Raw genomic sequence first — 18,585 nt, forward strand, 5'->3', positions numbered from 1 at the left:
GAAATCAATAAAAAATAGCTATAATAATAATAAAAGTGCAATATACTAATTAGACCAGACGTCCTTCAGGATGACCTTCCAGATGAAGGCCCTGGCTGTGGTGGGGACGGGGGCTGAGCCCCTTGCACGAATTTTGTGCACCAGGCCTCTAGTCTACAAATAAAGAAGGAGCATCCTTAACCACTGGCTGTAAGGATGGCGATGAGCGGGAGTCCCTCCCCTTAGCCCCCGTCCCCGCCTGCCTCACGTCTTTCCTCGCCTGGCAGGCAGGAAACCAGACCCCGGAGGACAGAGCGTGACTGGCCCCAGCCACCCGCCCAGGTGAGCCCTTCGTTAGGAACCCGCCGTGCTGGCCGGCCGCGCCTCGGGGACGGGAGATAGCCTGGCGCTGTCCTCCGGGCAGGCGTCCAGCTTTCGGGGATCCCTGGCTCGGGCGTGTCTCGGCGCCGGCTGCCAGCTGCCCCCGTTCACAGACGGAGCACACAAGGGCCTATTGTACGCCCAGCGACAACCTTCAAGCCGCCTGCAGATCCGGCACCTCGGCGCTCAGAGCGCACGGTGCGGGGCCATCCAGGAACCTCTGTGATTACGACACTTCTCTCCGTCCTCGTCAGCAGGCGGAGGGAGGACGGGCCCCCGTCTCCCCGAACCGGCTCCCGCGGCTGGTTTCTCACAAGAAGTCTATTTCAAACAGTCCTAGTGCTTTTTTAAAAAATATACGTGTATTGATTTCAGAGAGGAAGGGAGAGGGAGAGAGACAAACATCAATGATGAGAGCAGAATCATGGATTGGCCACCTCCTGTATGCGCCCCCCACCCCCGGGGATCGAGCCACAACCCAGCCATGTGCCCTGACCAGAATCGCACCTGGGACTCTTCAGTCTGCAGGTCGACGCTCTATCCACTGAGCCACACCGGCCAGGGCGTGTGTTTTGTTTTGTTTTAATCCTCACTTGAGGGTATTTTTCCATTGATTTTTAGAGAGAGTGGAAGAGAGAGGGAGAGACAGAGAGAAACACATCAGTTGGTTGCCTCCTGCACGTGCCTGGGCCAGGGGGGTGCCTACAACTGAAGTACACGCCCTTGACTGAATCGAACCCGGGACCCTTCGGTCTGCGGGCCGATGCTCTGTCCACTGAGCCAGCCCGGCTAGGGCAGTCCTATTGCTTTTGTTGGTGAAACCGGTGATGTCTTGTGAAACGCTGCATCTTTCTATGTGTCCTCAGTATTCACACCAGGAGAAGGAAGTGTCCGCGTTTGTTTTGTGAGTGACGAGGAGCTGTGCCCGATCCTGAGACTTGGCAAAATAGGGAGGGGAGGGGAAAAAGGAAGGAGGGAGGGGGGGCTTTAGATTTACTGGAAAGTTCTTTGGCACCGCGGGGACGCACGCGTCTGTCTGTATAAGGAAGGGTTGGCAAGTAGAATGAGAGCAGGGGGCTTACTTCTGTCTCAAGCAATATCGTTTTGCCCTGCTGGTTTGGCACAGTGGATAGAGCGTCGGCCTGCGGACTAAAGGGTCCTGGGTTCGATTCCCGGTCAAGGGCTCATGCCCAGGTTGCAGGCTTGATCCCTAGTAGGGGGCGTGCAGGAGGCAGCCGGTCCATGATTCTCCCTCATCATTGATGTTTCTCTCTCTCTCTCTCTCCCTCTCCCTGCCTCTCTCCAATCAATAAAAATATATTTTTTAAAAAGTACTATCGTTTTCAGGTCTTGAGTAATGCAAGTAATAACAATGACTTAGGGGGGGGGGGAGTGTCACAGATTGTCTTTAATATCTGTAGAACATTTTAACAAGGTATACAGGTCACGAGCAAAATCCCAATAAAGTCTCCAAAATATACCCTGCACAGCTATTACTGTATTTTCTGATTTTCCTTCATCTTTCCCTTCCTGGATTGCAGCCCTACTGCGATTTTTTTTAAAAAGAGGTCTTTTTCTGTAATTAAAATTATTTAAGATTCACTTCCAACCACCTTAGGCATTGAAGGAAAACGGAGTTTTCTTCATACCATCTCTTCCGCTTGGCTACATCCAAACCTTTCCCTACACGTAGTATTCATTAACCACATGTCAGCAGATTATACATCTACATATATAAAAGCCTAACATGCAGTGTCCCCTCGGGAGTTCGACCGACCGGAAGTTCGCTCGCTCGCTATGACATGCACTGACCGCCAGGGGGCGGCGCGGAACGAAGGAAGGCTCTGGCAGGCAGCCGGCAGCCGGGGAAGATAGGCCCCGGCCAGCAGCCGGCAGCTACTAGGCATCCTACCCGTGCACGGATTTTGTGCACTGGGCCTCTAGTATTTATTATAAAAAAAATAACAACAACAACAACAACAACGAATTGAAATCTTTGGAGCCCTTAACATCTGAGAAGATTACTTAAAGCAGTAACATTTCCTTTTATAGGCAAGAAAGGTTCAAGTTTCATCATTCACTGAAAACACCTGGAAATGATTTGAAAGTTCTCTAAGTCCCTCTTCTAATAGGTATTACTTCCAACCTCGCCATGACTGGCCTTTGAAATAGAGACGCTGAAAGCAGGCTGGAGAGATCACATGCCACGGATGAAAGCATTTGCAAAAGCACACGGTGCTATAAAAACATAAGGGGGCGGAATTAAAAATGGATTTGGATGTGCAACCCCAAACTCATTCATTTCAGTGATCCCCCCCTTAAACCTTGGACGGGAGGCAGCAAACAGGGAGACTTTAACCCAGCCCCAGCCCCCCATCTCCCCGGGCCCTCGCAGGCCAGGCGGCTTTCATCAGATGTCCCCCGCCCCTCCCGGCTCCGAAACACTGGGCAGCCGCCACCGCTTCTCGCTCAAGCCACTCGCTCTCCCCAAGGACGTTGGAAAAGTGTGCAATCCAGTTGAAAAGTAACTTTTCAAGAGTTGGGTGTAGTCTTTCAGACAAAGAGGAGTGTTATGACTGTGGCCAAGTTAAAATCTCTGCGGCTCAGTGTGGGTGATAACATGGCCACACGGACAATGGAGCGTCCTCATGCGGGTTGATAAAGGGCTGGACAATGCTGACACATTTGAAAATGTGTCCCAGAAAAGTGGTAGCTGGCCCACGGGCGGAGAAGAGGCACACCCACCGCGCGCTGTGCCTCTTTTTAAAAAATACGTATTTTTTTGATGTCAGAGAGGAAGGGAGAGGGAGAGAGACATCCAGGATGAGAGAGAGGATCACGGATCGGCTGCCTCCTACATGCCCCCCACTGGGGATCGAGCCCGCAACCCGGCCATGTGCCCTTGACCCCAATCGAACCTGGGCCCCTTCAGCCCACAGGCCGACGCTCTATCCACTGAGCCACAGCGGCCAGGGCTGCATTGTGCCTTCTGACGTCTGTGACCATGAACTCAGCACCGCTGCTGAGCTGTGCCAAACGCATGATATATTCAAAGCTAATTTGATAGAACAACGAAAGACGAAACACTGTGTGCACGCGTGTGCTCTATGAAGAACACGCATGGAAGGACACGTGCTGACTGCCATCAACGGTTATATCACAGAAGGAGTGAGACTTAAAATTTCTGACATGGGTGTGTTGTGTGGATTCTTACCAGAAGCATAGATTACTTTGCTTGGCTCAGTGTGGCTCAGTGGACAGAGCGTCGGCCTGCAGACTAAAGGGTCCCGGGTTCGATTCCGGTCAAGGGCATGTACCTGGGTTGCGGGCACCTCCCCAGTAGGGGGTGTGCGGGAGGCAGCTGATCGATGTTTCTCTCTCATCTTGATGTTTCTCTCTCCCTCTCCCTCCTTCTCTGAAATCAATGAGAATGTATTTTAAAAAGAAAAACAAAACAAGTCCACACGCTCAGTCAACTGAACATGCTCACCAAGTGTCCACTTCCCCCCCTCCCACGGCTCTCCAGCTCCTGCCCCCCGCCCCCCGTCTCTCCACCTACCCGGGGCCCCCACGCCTCCAGCTCTAGACTGCTGTGGCTGACACTGCTGGCGGCCAGGGCGGCCAAGCCATGCTCCGCTGCCCCCTGCTGCCCGGGCACCGGAAACGCTTGCCTTTATAAATGTAAGCAGCAGTGTCCTGAGAAAGAACTTCGCTGAGAAGGAGTTTCGGTGATCCCCCCCTTAAAGCCTTGTGGGGGGGCCCTAGCTCACAGCACACGGTAGCTGCTCTTTCTTCCGGAAGTGGGCGTGGCCTGTGGTGCTGTGGGGGCTGCCTGGAGGCCCAGGGGCTCCGTCCCAGCTCCCTTCACCTGGGGACCTTCTAGCAGCCTCAGACTACCAGCGGTTCTCCACCTTCCGGCCCTTTAAATACGGCTCCTCATGTTGGGACCCAACCATAATATTATTTCCGTGGCTACCTCATCACTGTCATGTGGCTCCTGTGATGAATTGTCACGTAAATATCTGATCTGTAGGATGGTCTGAGGCGACCCCTGTGCAAGGGTCGTTCGACCGCCAAAGGGGTCGCGACCCACAGGTTGAGAACCGCTGCTCTAAGGCCAAGCTCTTTCCCAGGTTTCGTTCCATAAACGTTCAGTGAGCACTTAGTTCAAAGATAGCTCGCTTTAGCCCTGGCCGGTGTGGCTCAGTGGATAGAGCGCCGGCCTGCGGACTGAAGGGTCCCGGGTTCGAGTCCAGTCAAAGGCACATGCCCGGGTTGCAGGCCTGATCCTGAGTATGGGGCGTGGAGGAGGCAGCCGATCCATGATTCTCTCTCATCATTGACGTTTCTATCTTTCTCTCCCTCTCCCTTCTTCTCTGAAATCAATAAAGAAACACACATATATATAATAATATAGCTCACTTTATTAAAAGAGGAAGATGGAGTTAATGGGTTTAAATATTCATCTTCCTCTCCACTAACCCATAGTCCTGTATTCAGATGGAGCATACTTGAGAAAATAGAAAACAAAATAGGAAACACACAAAAAATTCTACGATGTTTGTGAAGCAAATCTACAGATTTGTTACATCTTAGAATAAATTTAAATTTGGTCGCGATGTAAACTTTGGAAATATTTTATATCACTTAGAGGCAGAATCAATAAATCCAATTTATATACAACCTTCTATTTGTTAGGGTTGTTGTTTTTTTAAGACCATTTCGTATTTTGGCATGTGTTTAACATAACCCGGTTTCAGTTATAAACTGGTATAACCTCATAAAGTAAATTGACTGTCAAATTTAGTATCCAAAACCACGATGGGTATATTGCACTTATGCAGAAAATCAAACTGTTATGGGCCACACAGATCTAGGAAACACTGACAGTTACTCAGAAAGCGGGATTTTGAAAGCTGCCTGGGCAAGACCAGTGCCCTATGGCTTGCAGACCCCTGCAGCTCCTCCGGTCTCTGCTTGTGGACAGATGAATGTATGCGCACGTGGACAGATGAATGTATCGCACACACAGCCTCGCCTCCTCCTCCACGCCTGCCCTCGGAAGGAGGCCCGCGCGAGACGGATTCCTGGTGGACACGGTGAACGCCAGGAGTGACAGAGCAGCCCGTGACCGGGGTCAGAGGCTGGAGGTTCACGTGAGTGCGAGCAGGACCTGCATCCTGCCTTTCTGAGCTGCAGCCTCCATTTCCCCATCTGCACCCCCGTCACCAGCAAACCAGGGCAGAGCCGTAACATCATCTGCTCCACCTCCCATAGACGCTTCCTCCTGCTCAAAACTCCAGTCCTTTGTGCCCCAAAGGGGCAGCTGGGGGCGGGGGGCAGGACAGTCATGCGCCTTCACTCACACCCGCACCGCAACGTGTCCTCGTCACGTGCACCCACTGTGTGACACGCCCGGGCTCAGTAACACGGATACGCCCAGAGAATGCCCCTTGCCCGGCTGGTGTGGCTCAGTGGTTAAGCATCGACCGATGAACACGGAGGTCCCGGGTTTGATTCCCGGTCAGGGCACAGGCCCGGATTGCGGGCTCCATCCCCAGTGGGGGGCGTGCAGGAGGCAGCCGGTCCGTGATTCTCTCTCATCACTGATGCTTCTATCTCTCCCTCTCCCTTCCTCTCTGGAATCAATGAAAACACATTAAACACACACAAAGCCCTTCTGAGTCCCAGTTTTCTCAACTGCAAATGAAGGTAAGTTTACGACTCGTGTTTGTGGTGAGGCTTCAATGAGAAACATACACAGAACTGACTGAACAGCCAGCACGCAGTAGGTCTACGGGAATGCTGACTCCATCCAGCTGGATGTGTCCGCCTCTCCAGTGCATAGAGGGGTCACGCCCTTTGTTATCAGCTAACGAAAGATACACAGAGACAAGGACATTGTGCAAATTGTCTCGAAAATGAAATTTTGCCACTGTCGTTTTTGGCAAAAATGGCAGGCGTGTGGCTTTGAAGAGAAACAACTGCTCCCCAATAAACGGACTAATTGCTGCTTCTGTGGAGATCTCCCCTCTCTGCCTACTGCCTCCCAGGGGAGGGGCTGAGCTGGCCTTTGATTTTGCAAGGGGATCTGATTTCTCCCCGCTTACAGAGCCAGGTCACAGGGCCGGGTTAGGATCAGCAGCGCCTGCCAGCAGGGAAACCCACGGCCCAGGCCCTTTGAAATACGATCAGCAATGCAATTAGGCGCGGAGCTGCCGCAGATGAACGCCGGTCACCTGGGGCGCATACAGCAAGCCCTGCCACGGCGTTCCGCTAACTGCGCGGGGCCGCGGAGCCGCATATATTTTCATGATAATGCTTTTTCCAAGCAGAAACTACCCGAGGAGCCGTTCCTCAGTTTCCAAGACGAAGAGGAAGCCGGAGGGGAAAAATATACAACGGGAACAATGCCGCTAGTATTCGGCCGGGAGGCGGGAGGGCGGGAGGGAGAGCACGGCCAACAGAAATGTAAATGCGGCTTTGAAGTCCTCCTTCAGGCCGAGCGGCAGGCTGCGCGCCTCACCCCCTCTCTCCACGACTCGGGCGTCCCTAAAGCCCCATGATGCAAACGCCCGCCCCCGCGCGCAGGACCCGGCCGGGCCGGGGCAGGTCACAGAGCCCAGACGCGCCCTGCGCGGGTTCCCTCGAGTTCAGTCCACAAAGCACACAGCCCTCAGCACGCACAGCCCACCCACCACCGGCTCCGCGTCTTCATCACCAGGAGTCCCAGGTGAAGGCGACAGATGTCCCGCGTGGGGCGAGGGCCGCCCGGGCCGGGCTCCTGCACAGGCTCCCCGGGACACCTGGTCTTTGTTCTGTGTGCAGGCAGGACGGGCGGTGGGCACGGCTGCCCCCTGGTGGCCGTCGGGGGCAGCTGCGGCCCTGGCTGGCGCTGGACAGGCTGCCCGGGCTTCAGACTCAGCCACTTTCGGCCTCTGCCCAGTAGTGGGGGGAAGGGGGGGGGGGGGGGGGGGGAGATATCTCTAACTGCGCTTTCGGGGAACGGGACCAGGCCTCCGAACTGGCTCAAGAGAGAGAACGCCGCCTGGCCCTCCGGAGGCCCAGCCATGCCACGGTCCTCGGGAATCCAAGGACAGAGATCTCCAGGGGGTGGAGTTCCTACCCCTTTAAGGCTTTCTTTCTTTTTTTTTAAATCCTCCCCCGAGGATATTTTTCCATTCATTTTTAGGGAGAGTGGAAGAGAGAGGGAGAGACAGAGAGAGACATCGATGTGAGAGCGACATCAATGGGTTGCCTCCCGCACGTGCACCGACCACAGCCCGGGCAGGGGAGGAGCCTGCAACCGAGGTCCAGCCCTTGACCGGAACTGAACCCAGGACCCTCTGGTCCGCAGGCCGACGCTCTATTCACTGAGCCACACTGGCCAGGGCTGTCAAAGGCTTTCTGGGTGTCACCTCGAGCAATCCACAGACGGAGGGGTGGGCAGAGGCAATATGGAGAACGGCCAAGCAATAGAGCCGACGGGAAAGCCAGGTCACGGGCAGGGGGGAGGTTCCTGGAGAGCCAGCCAAAGGAAGAGGGCCACAGAGATCACGTGACCCAGCGCACTGTATACGGGCACAGAGATCACGTGACCCAGCGCACTGTATACGGGCACAGAGATCACGTGACCCAGCGCACTTATGCGGGCAGAGATCACGTGACCCAGCGCACTGTCTGCGGGCACAGAGATCATGTGACCCAGCGCACTGTCTGGCGCAGTGATCACGTGACCCAGCGCACCGTATGCGGGCACAGAGATCACGTGACCCAGAGCACTGTATGCGGGAACAGAGATCATGTGACCCAGCGCATCGTATGCGGGCACAGAGATCACGTGACCCAGCGCTCTGTCTGCGGCACAGACTCTGGTCTGGGAGTTCCCGCGACAGAGCCCTTCTCAGACAAGAGGCTGCCTTCTGGCTGGTCTGCGATCCACACTGTGAAGGGCCTAGAGGAGCCGTGGGCAAACTACGGCCTTCGGGCCGGATCCGGCCCGTTTGGAATGAATAAAACTAAAAAAAAAAAAAAAGACCGTACCCTTTTATGTAATGATGTTTACTTTGAATTTATATTAGTTCACACAAACACTCCATCCATGCTTTTGTTCCGGCCTCCGGTCCAGTTTAAGAACCCATTGTGGCCCTCGAGTCAAAAAGTTTGCCCACCCCTGGCCTGGAGAGAACCGGGAGATTCAAGCAGCCCGAGTGGGAATCCAACCACGTGGGAGGTGCAGGACCAAGCACAGACGAAGCCCAAAAGACAAGTGCAAGAACGACTGCGCCACGAAATTAAACAAACAAAGGCTCATCCTTTCAGAGCAAACAGCACTTCGCTACGTGTACAAAACCACGCCTCTTATTTGTTTTCTTTTAAGCCGCTTTGGATCCTGAGAAAGGAAGGTTTATCCCACATGGATCGATATGCCCACCTCCCTCTCCTACGCCCTCCACCTTCCAATGTCAAGTGAAATGTCCGAAGAAAGGTGACAATTAGGGTAAGGCTATGTCAACAGAGGAAAAGGCTCACCAAATGCCCAAAGCTTTGGGAAATGGACCAGATGAGCGGTCCCCAGGCAGGCTGGGATTCACGTGTGCCACCAAGAGAGCAGCTGGTCTCCCAGAAGTTAACAGAAGAGAGGCTGGCCCGGCCAGTGTAGCTCAGTGGGTTAAGCATCGACCAATGAACCTGGAGGTCCCAGGTTCGATTCCCGGTCAGGGCACATGCCCGGATTGCAGGCTCCGTCCCCAGTAGGGGGCATGCAGGAGGCAGCCGATCGATTCATGATTCTCTCTCATCACTGATGTCTCTCTCTCTCTCTCTCTCTCTCTCTCTCTCTCTCTCCCCCCCTCCCTTCCTCTCTGAAATCAATAAAAATATATATTTTTTAAAAATCTGCCAGTAAACCCTTCAAAGGCTTCTGACTCCTCAGTCCCCCCCCCCCCCCACCTGACAAGGAGACACACACTCACTCATTGAAACCACACTGACTTCCCGTCAGCCCAGCAACCTCCCCTGGCAGAACTGGAACCAGTTCAGAAAAAGGCTGGGCAGCACCCACTGCTTCCCTCACGCTGTAAAAAGGGGAATATCAGGTTTCCTCTTAAAGTGCGCCCCTGAAATCGTCAAGATTTCACCATATGGAAGAGATCTGGAAGCGAGGCAGAAAGGGCTGCAGACTTGGAACCCTAATTCAATTTCCCCTCGCCTGTGAGCCGGGCCTGCGGCAAACGCTTCCCTTCTCGGGAGGACACTGAACAAGAGGCCACTGTGTGCTGGGCGTGGGAGTCTGCCAGGCTCACCTACACCCACTTCTCCAGACACCAGGTTGGAGTTACAGAATTCTAAACTCTCAATGACCTGTCCGCGAGCCGCAGAAACCCGCCCCACGCTGACGGCTCGGCGTCAGGTCTCCCGTGAGTAACAGCCTCGCTCCAGAGTGGCGTCTGCGTGCCCCACGCGCCCGCGAGAGGCCTGCCCCGAACGCCAGGCGATGCGCTCACCCCGCCGCCAGCAAGCCTGGCATCGGCATCCGACAACCCCGACTGTCTCCCGTCTGATGGGAGCACACGAGCACCAGGCACATGGCTCTCCACTATCCCCTCTGAAAACGGAGGGAGGACTTTCTCCCTGAGCGAACAAGGCTCACAAATGAAACAGCATTCCCAGGCCGGCCGCGAGCGCCACAGACATCGCTCCGTGCTGTAATGTGTCACCTGCGCCCCATCACGGCCCGTTAACGTGTAAGGGAAAACGAGAGTCATCTCGGACTCGTGGGGTGGCCCTTTAAAACACGCCCACAAACTCTCTGACGCGGGTCCCGTCAAGAGGTGGAGTGAGTTTCCGCCTTTGGATCCGGGCCAGTCAGCGACTCACTTCCGTCTGAGGAAGGGACGGGGCGGGAGTGGGGCCGAGGGCTCAGAGGCGCCATCATGACACCTCCTTCCTCTCCTACTGGGACGCTCACCAGCCAGCAAATGGTGAGGGGGCCAAGCAGCCACATGGAAAAGTCGCATGGGCCCGGCCGGCGGGGCTCAGTGGTGGAGGGTCGACCTATGAACCAGGAGGTCAGGGTTCGATTCCCGGTCAGGGCACAGGCCCAGGTCAAGGGCTCGATCCCCAGTGTGGGGCGTGCAGGAGGCAGCCGATCCGTGATCCTCTCTCATCATGGATGTTTCCATCTGTCTCTCCCGCTCCCTTCCTCTCTGAGATCAATAAAATACGTATAAACACATATTCATTAAAAACAAGTCACAGCCACAGGTCCAGCCCCAGTCCCACTCCCATCCGAGGGCCCCCAGACGACCAGTGTCACCCTCAGACACGGGGTGCAGAGCCTTCGAGTAGCTGTCGTGCCCAGGCTCTCAGCACCTCAGGTGACGCCACGCGGAACAGAGGAGGAGCTGCCAAGCAAACCACGTGGCCCGAGGGCGTGAGGAAGTACCCGCTGTCTCAGTGGAGCCGCTGGGCTCGGGGTCCTTAGGCGGCAGCAGGTAAAGGGACCAGGCGGATGTTTCCACCAGATCAGCCACCCGGCTTATGCTTTTCATCCAAAAGACAAACCTGTCTTAAGTTAACCCCCCCCGCCCCCCACATACACACAGCCCTGGCCAGCGTGGCTCAGTGGACAGGGCGTCGGCCTGCGGGCCGAAGGGTCCCGGGTTCGATTCCGGTCAAGGGCTCAGTGCCCCAGCTGCAGGCTCCTCCCTGGCCCGGGCCCTGGTCGGGGCGTGTGCAGGAGGCCACGCATGGATGGGCCTCTCACATCGATGTTCCTCTGCCTCTCCCCCTCTCCTCCGCTCTCTCCAACAATCAATGGAAAACGGCCTCAGGGGACGGAGGACCAACAGGAAAACCACCGAGAAGCTGTGCTGACAAACCGGGTCCCGGCCACCGCAGCCGAGCGCCCTGCGGGCTGGAGTCCACGTCCCTTACCCCGGCTGCGGCCGCCGCTCTCCCGGGCGGTCACTTCCACGCACTAACAAGCCGGAACCCTGGCCTTCTCTCCCCATCCCCCCCCCCCCCCCCCCCCCCGCCCCGGCCCGTCTTAAACTCACTCCCAGCCGTGACGAGATGCTCTTAGGAAACACGGGGCGGAGGGCACGGCTCTCCTGCTCCGAGGGCCCGGGTTTTTACGACGACGCAGGGAAACGGGCCTGAAAAGGCGCTTCTGGCTGTGAGGCGGGAAACGAGCTCCAGACGTGCTGACGGAGCCACTCCGACCGGTCACCCACCAAACCGAGGAGCCAAATTAAAAACCTACTGGTCGTCCTGACGACACCAGGAAGGGAACTCCCCAACGACGGCAGCAGATCCGTCTCCAAGACACTCGGCCCAAACAGGTCCCCGGAACTCAGAGCGAGAAGGGCCGGGAGCAGGAGTTCCGCTGCTCGCAGACAGAAGGCCCCAGCTCGGAGCGTTCACAGACGACATGAGCAGCACTTACTTTTTTTTTTTTTTTTTGAAAGAACTACCACAGCCCTGGCCGGTGTGGCTCAGCGGATAGAGCATCGGCCTGCAGACTCAAGGGTCCCGGGTTAGACTCCAGTCAAGGGCACGGACCTCGGTGGCCAGCTCCTCCCTGGGCCCTGATCGGGGCTCGTGCAGGAGGCAACCCATCGATGTGTCTCTCTCACATCGATGTTTCTCTGTCTCCCTCTCTCTTCCGCTCTCTCTAAAAATCAATGGGAAAATATCCTCGGGGGGAGGATTAACAACAACAACAAAAGAACGACCATAAGTCACACCAAGGCACTGACCTACACGCTAATGACTCACATGCACTGCGCGAAGTCTCAGCACAGCAGGAAAGAGCCGGCCTCTCCTTCAAAGACTCCGCCGAGTGAGCGGGTGTCAGGGGCCGCTCGGGGACGCGGACGCCCAGCAGCACCTACCCAGCACGTTTCCTGGCGGCACCTCCTCCAGGTCCTGCAGCTCCCGCCCCATCAGGAGGTACAGGTGCTCCAGCGTGCAGCACGCCATGTGGGGGACCGCAGGCAGCTCGTCCAGGGGAGTAGAGAAGCCCGATGGCACCTGGGAGAGGGAGAATGGTCGCTGGTGAGTGAGGGAGCAGGAAATGGAAACATCGGTTCATACATACAGAGTTATTTTCATTCATAAGTGAGACGTGGGGAGGTCACATTTCATGTAACTGTGAAGCATGCAAATTTGAAATGGTGCCTCATGGATTTAAAAATAGCCCTGGCTGGTGTGGCTCAGTGGATAGAGCATCAGCCTGTGGACTGAAGGGTCCCGGGTTCAATTCCAGTCAAGGACACATGCCCGGGTCGTGGGCTTGGTCCCCAGGGGACGTGCAGGAGGCAGCCTATCAATGATTCTCTCTCATGATGTTTCTCCCTCTCCCTTCCTCTCTGAAATCAATAAAAATATATTTTTTTAAAAAACAGTCAAACCCTGGCCCTAGCTGGTGTGGCTCAGTGGACAGGGCGTCGGCCTTCAGACTGAAGGGTCCCAGGTTTGATGCTAGCCAAGGGCACATGCCCGGGATGCGGGCTAGATCCCTAGTAGGGTGCATGCAGGAGGCAGCCGGTCCATGATTCTCTCTCATTGTTGATGCTTCTCTCCCTCTCCCCGTCTCCCTTCCTCTCTGAAATCAATACAAATATTTAAAAATAAATTAATTAATTAAATTAAATAACCCGAATAGGCACTGATTTAAAGCGACGCCACCCAGAGCCTCAGCAGGGCTTTGCGTGGACCCTGACGAGTAGGTTCCGCCTCCCTGCTTCCTAGGGACCCGACCGGCTCCCGGGGCTCTGGCACCCTCAGCCTCCCGCACCCGAGCCTGTCCCGCCACGGCTCCAGCTGGTGGGGGCCCTTGCCTTTGGCTCGGGCACATCTGGAAGCCACTGCTCAGCGGCTCAGACCCTCCTGAGCGGCGCCTGGGACTGCCCGCGGGCGCCTGCTGCTGCCCCCTGCGCGTGCCCACGCCTGTCCGTGTCACCCAGACTCCGCATCTCCGTTTCCCGAAGATTCGCCCTGTGTCCTCCCCGTTCCTTCTTCTGGCCTCGGAGGGAAAGGCCTCACAACCTTTAAGGCCAGAACACATGGTTCATATGGCAGTTCCCTTCCCTAAATGCTACCGAGTGAGACAGGTCTACCGAATGTCACCCAGGCCACGTGAGAGGAGACACAGAATTCACCTCCATGTGCCTTTCTAGACGCGAGAAATCTACCAATAAGGTGATCGCCGATCTCGCCAACTTAAAAGACACCAGAACCGGGAAACGAATACTTGAGTTTGGCTTCCGGTCTTACCCGCTGCAGAAATTCCACAGGACTGTACTTAGGCCCCAAGACAAAGATTTTCTTTCCTCTGCGGGCCACGCCGCTGAACACGCGAGCAAACGCCACGAACGTCTCCTGGTTGGTCTCTTGGCTGCTTTCTTCCCGCGGCGCAGGCATAGGGGTCACACTCCCCACCTGCGGCTCACCCCCTGCCAGGAACAAAGGGGTCATGAGTGCCAAGCACGCCCTCCCCCGGGCGGGGGACACAGAGGGACAGTGAATACAATGGATATCTGGCCCAGCTTCAGGACAGAAACAGCAAGAATAAAAGAATAGCCCTAACCGGTTTGGCTCAGTGGATAGAGCGTCCACCTATGAACCAGGAGATCAGGGTTCGATTCCTGGTCAGGGCACATGCCCGGGTTGTGGGCTCGATCCCCAGTGGGGGGCGTGCAGGAGGCAGCCGATCCATGATTCTCTCTCGTCGTGAATGTTTCTCTCTTTCTCTCTCTCCCTTCCTCTCTGAAATCAATCCTATCCTATATAATAAAAGCCTAATATGCAAATTGGCCAAATGGTGGAACGGCCCATTGCTATGACGCACACTGACCACCAGGGGGCAGACGCTCAGCCCAGGAGCTGCCCCCAGCCCGCAGGCCCCAGGCCGGCCAAGGTGGGTGCCAGCGGGCCCCCCCCCCCATCATCCCACCGGTCGCCCCACAGATCAGCCCTGAGTGCCGGCCAGGCCTAGGGACCCTGCCTGTGCACACATTTCGTGCATTCGGCCTCTAGTAAAAATATATTGAAGAAACAAGTACAGACGTTTGACATTAAAAATATATATATATTTGGCACCAAAGCCCATTGGGAAAGCTGTACCTTTCGGCTCCTCTCCGTCTGGACTCGTTTCAGGGGTGCTCCCGTCGGCGGTGGGCCCCGCGGGTGCCGGGTCCTGAGCTGCCGCGAGCCTCTCCGCGTGCCTCTGTCTCGCCTGCTCACGCCTCTGCACAATTTCTTCCTGAGTGAGAGGCCTGCGGGACGCCACGCACGTCAGCTTCGGGCGGCACCAGCGTCTCTCACGCGGACGAGCAGGGAACCAGCAGCACTCATGTGCCGGGACCGGTCGACAACGGGCCCCGGGCCCTTCGGGGCAGAAGGCTCCCCAGTTCCCTCCCCAGTGGCGGTGGCACCGGGAGAGCAGGCCCCTGAGTCTTCCTTGGAGGACGCGGGCCCCAGGCACCCTGAGCGCATGAGCTGACCCGCAGGCCCCACGTGCCCACAGAGCTCGCACGCCTGCGGGGACCTTTCTCGGGGACCCGCCCTCCCACTGAGCGCGTGTACGCCGCCCCCCAGCACCACCCCGCCCCGTCCGTACCTGGGCCTGTTCTGAGGCAAAGCCTTAGTGTCAACAGCAAACATTTTGGACACAAAGATGATGACGGGCGCGGTCTCGTCACTCCCGCATTTCATGAAAGCTGAGCGAGCAGAAAGCAAGCATGTCACTGTTTTTTCCCTTTGTGAAAGATCCAGATTTTTCTGGAGAACAATTAAGATGTTTTCACTATGGCATCATCTAAATATGTAAGCAGCCTATAACCTTTTACAACTACCATAAAAAGTCCATTTGGAAAACCGTAAAACTGCCGGAAAAGAGGAAAAAGAACAAGCAGAATTGGCAAAAACGAGGAAAGAAAAGCAGCATTAACAGGGCAGGAGGAGGGCTGGGGGACGCCGATACGGAACTGAAGCCAGTGAGCGGGCTCGCTGCCCGCCACAAGCCCCAGTAAGTATTCCCTGGACCCAGGGGAGAAGCAACAGGATCAGGGATGCGAGCCGAGGCCAGCAGCCAGCAGGAAGCTCGCGGATGAAACACACAAAGATCATATAAGCCGAACCAATGGCCCCAGACACTGGGGGGTGAGGGCGTGAGTGGGGGCGGGGGGGACACTAGGGGGATAAAGACACATATGTAATACCTTCATCAATAAAAAATAGAATATTATAATGACAGCAATGTAAAAAACCTTAGATATAAACTGAGGTCCATTATTATAAAAGATGTCAATTTTCCCTGGATCTACAAAACCTTTGATACACTTCAAGTTTTAATCCTCATCTGAGGATATGTTTAGAGGAAGGATGGTGGAGGGAGAGGGGAGGGAGGGACAGAAAGAGAGGGGGGGGAAGGAAGGAGAGAGGGGGAGAGAGAGAGAGAGAGAGAGAGAGAGAGAGAGAGAGAGAGAGAGAGGAGAAACATCAGTGCGAGAGAGAACCATGGACCAGTTGCCTCCTGTACGCACCCCAACCAGGGCTTGCACCTACAGCCTAGCGACTGGGAATGAACCTGCAGCCTTTGGTTGTGTGGGACGACGCCCCAGCGAGGAGCCGCCTGGCCAGGGCCCACATCTATAAACTGTTCACAATTCAAAGCACATGCTGACATTTTCTTAGCCAACACTGACGGGATAAAATCCGTTAGTGATTTTTTCTTGAAAATCGCCCCACATCTAAAATTTTACCCCTAAGTTATCCCACCAGTCAAATTCCAACGAGAAAAAACATTCCGGAAGTCGGAATGGAACATGGTCCGGAAGTCTTGCCTGGGGAAGCCTTGAAAAGTTCAGAGGCCCGGCCGGCGTGGCTCAGTGGCTGAGCGTCGACCTAGGAACCAGGAGGTCAGGGTTCGATTCCCGGTCAGGGCACAGGCCCGGGTTTCGGGCTCCATCCCCAGTGGGGGGCGTGCAGGAGGCGGCCGATCCGTGACTCCCTCTCATCATGGATGTTTCCCTCTCTCCCTCTCCCTCTCTGAAATAAAAAAAGTGTGTTTCCTTTTAAAGATGAGGGGGCATGCACGCTCCTCTGTCCCTCACCGGCCTTCAGCGCCTGGGTTTCCGGCGGAAGCGAGTCGAACGTCTGGGAGCCCGAGCACAGCAGCTTCTCCACGCGCTCAGGTGTGATGTCGAGGGGGCTGGGGAGCTTCTGACACACCATGGCTGCGGTCTGCTGTTAAGGACTCCAACACCGATGCGTGCAATCTCCGAGGACGAGACCACAACCTACACCAAATCCTGCGGCAACAAGGAATGAGCCCTGGCCAGCTGGAACGGTGGCCTGCAGACCGAAGGGTCCCGGGTTCGATTCCGGTCAAGGGCACAGACCTCGGTGGCAGGCTCCTCCCGGGCCCGGGCCCTGGTTGGAGCACGTGCAGGAGGCAACCCATCCATGTGTTTCTCTCTGTCTCTCTTACACTTTCCCTAACAATCGATGGAAAAATATCCTCGGATGAGGATCACCAAAAAAAAAGAAAGAGATTAAATTCATCTATAAAATTACTTCAGTGCCCTAGCTGGTGTGGCTCAGTGGACAGAGCGTTGGCTTGCAGACTGAAGGGTCCCGGGTTCAATTCTGAACAAGGGCACAAGCCCGGGTTGTGGCCTCGATCCCCAGTAGGGGGTGTGCAGGAGGCAGCCAATCAATGATTCCCTCTTATCATAGATGTTTCTATCTCCCTCTTCTCCCTTCCTCTCTGAAATCAATGAAAATATATTAAAAAATAAATGAATATACTTAACACTACTGAACTGTACATTAAAAAAAAATAAATAAGTACATAAAATTACTTCAGTTAATGTATGCCACTTCATAATTAAGTCTTTTTGATATTAAAACCTTATGAGTAATATCAACACACTAAAGGAAATATGGTACTAAGTAAAACAGTGACCTAAAACTTCTCAATTATCTACTTATATGTAAATTTTAGTAAAAGTGTCTGTTTTTACAGATTAATAAACAAAAATAAAAAGGGATATCTTCTTAGAAGAACATACATTTAGACTGGTGTTAGGATAAATACTAACTAGTATTAGTATAAGAATTTTTTAAAAATATATATTTTATTGATTTTTTACAGAGAGGAAGGGGGAGGGATAGAGAGTTAGAAACATCGATGAGAGCGATGCATCGATCAGCTGCCTCCTGCACGCCCCCCACTGGGGATGTGCCCGCAACCCAGGTCCATGCCCTTGAGTGGAATCGACCCCGGGACCCGTCAGTCCGCAGGCCGGCGCGCTACCCACTGAGCCGCACGGCCAGGCAGTATAAAAACGGTTAAATAGTTTCATAGAACACTAAGAAATGAGCACGGCAAGTGGGGTTGGATCGGGATGCAGTATTTCCCGAGGATTTCTTGGTGGCCAGTAAACCCCCCTTCCACCACTTTGTCAGAACGATGGTCCCATCAAAAACCACGAACAGAAAGGATACCGAGCACAGCCTGGGAGATGGGCAGCCACTGGCTGCAGATGGCGCTGACCTGGACCTTCGGGTCCGAGTGCCGCGCCTCCCGGGCCCCGATCTTCAACCCCAAGGAGGTGACGATTTTATCAATCTTTTCTTTGTCCCTGCAGCGAGCACAAGAGCGGGGTGGAAGGTCACACAGGCGTGAAGGAGCGGCGAGGACAGGGACCTCACCATTATCCGACAGCGTTTACTCCTCATGCATGACTTTTTCTACCAACAACGGAAAAGGACTGCAGGGGCTCCCGCCACAGCACGGGAGGCCCCGTCTCCACCCGTCCACTCCTAAAGGAACCTTGCTCTCAAACTAGAGGCCCGGCGCACGAAATCCGTGCAAGGGGCTTGGCCCTCGCAGCCCTGGCTTCGTCCCGCAGGTCGTTCGGCTGTCCGGTCTAATTAGCATATTACGCTTTTATTATTACAGATTTGTCCTGCAGCACCAGACCACAGCCTCCTTAAGCCAACTCTGCCAGGGTCACAAACGCATGCCAGGGTCACAAACGCATGCTCAGGGGGCAGGGACCCATCTCAGGAATAACCCAGACACTGAACTCGCCGAGGCAAGCTTTCTTTTGCACTTGTCCCAGCCATGTGTGTGCCCAAGGTTCCCATTATTAATGTCTAGCTAGCAGGCACCTTTCTGCTACGATGACTATTTTATTTCAAACTGGGTTT

The 18,585-nt window shown here is 55.0% G+C and overlaps 1 protein-coding gene across 6 annotated transcripts in view; it reads right to left on the reverse strand.

Moving 5' to 3' along the window:
* The window catches only part of EFL1 (elongation factor like GTPase 1), a 68,685-nt gene that overhangs the window by 32,537 nt on the left and 17,563 nt on the right, over positions 1 to 18,585 (reverse strand). For all 6 annotated transcript variants that reach the window (XR_004968657.1, XR_004968655.1, XR_004968656.1 and 3 more), the window contains 6 exons: positions 17,878 to 18,014; positions 16,482 to 16,604; positions 14,987 to 15,086; positions 14,491 to 14,642; positions 13,642 to 13,820; positions 12,258 to 12,396 (listed from right to left, as the gene is read on the reverse strand). Coding sequence is in view for 3 of the 6 variants with exons in the window: in XM_036315923.1 (XP_036171816.1) it covers positions 12,258 to 12,396; positions 13,642 to 13,820; positions 14,491 to 14,642; positions 14,987 to 15,086; positions 16,482 to 16,604; positions 17,878 to 18,014 (830 nt within the window). In the remaining 3 variants the exon portion in view is untranslated. The remainder of the gene's footprint in view (positions 1 to 12,257; positions 12,397 to 13,641; positions 13,821 to 14,490; positions 14,643 to 14,986; positions 15,087 to 16,481; positions 16,605 to 17,877; positions 18,015 to 18,585) is intronic.

The sequence above is a fragment of the Myotis myotis genome, unplaced genomic scaffold (genome assembly GCF_014108235.1).
Source record: "Myotis myotis isolate mMyoMyo1 unplaced genomic scaffold, mMyoMyo1.p scaffold_m19_p_67, whole genome shotgun sequence".
NCBI lineage: Eukaryota > Metazoa > Chordata > Mammalia > Chiroptera > Vespertilionidae > Myotis > Myotis myotis.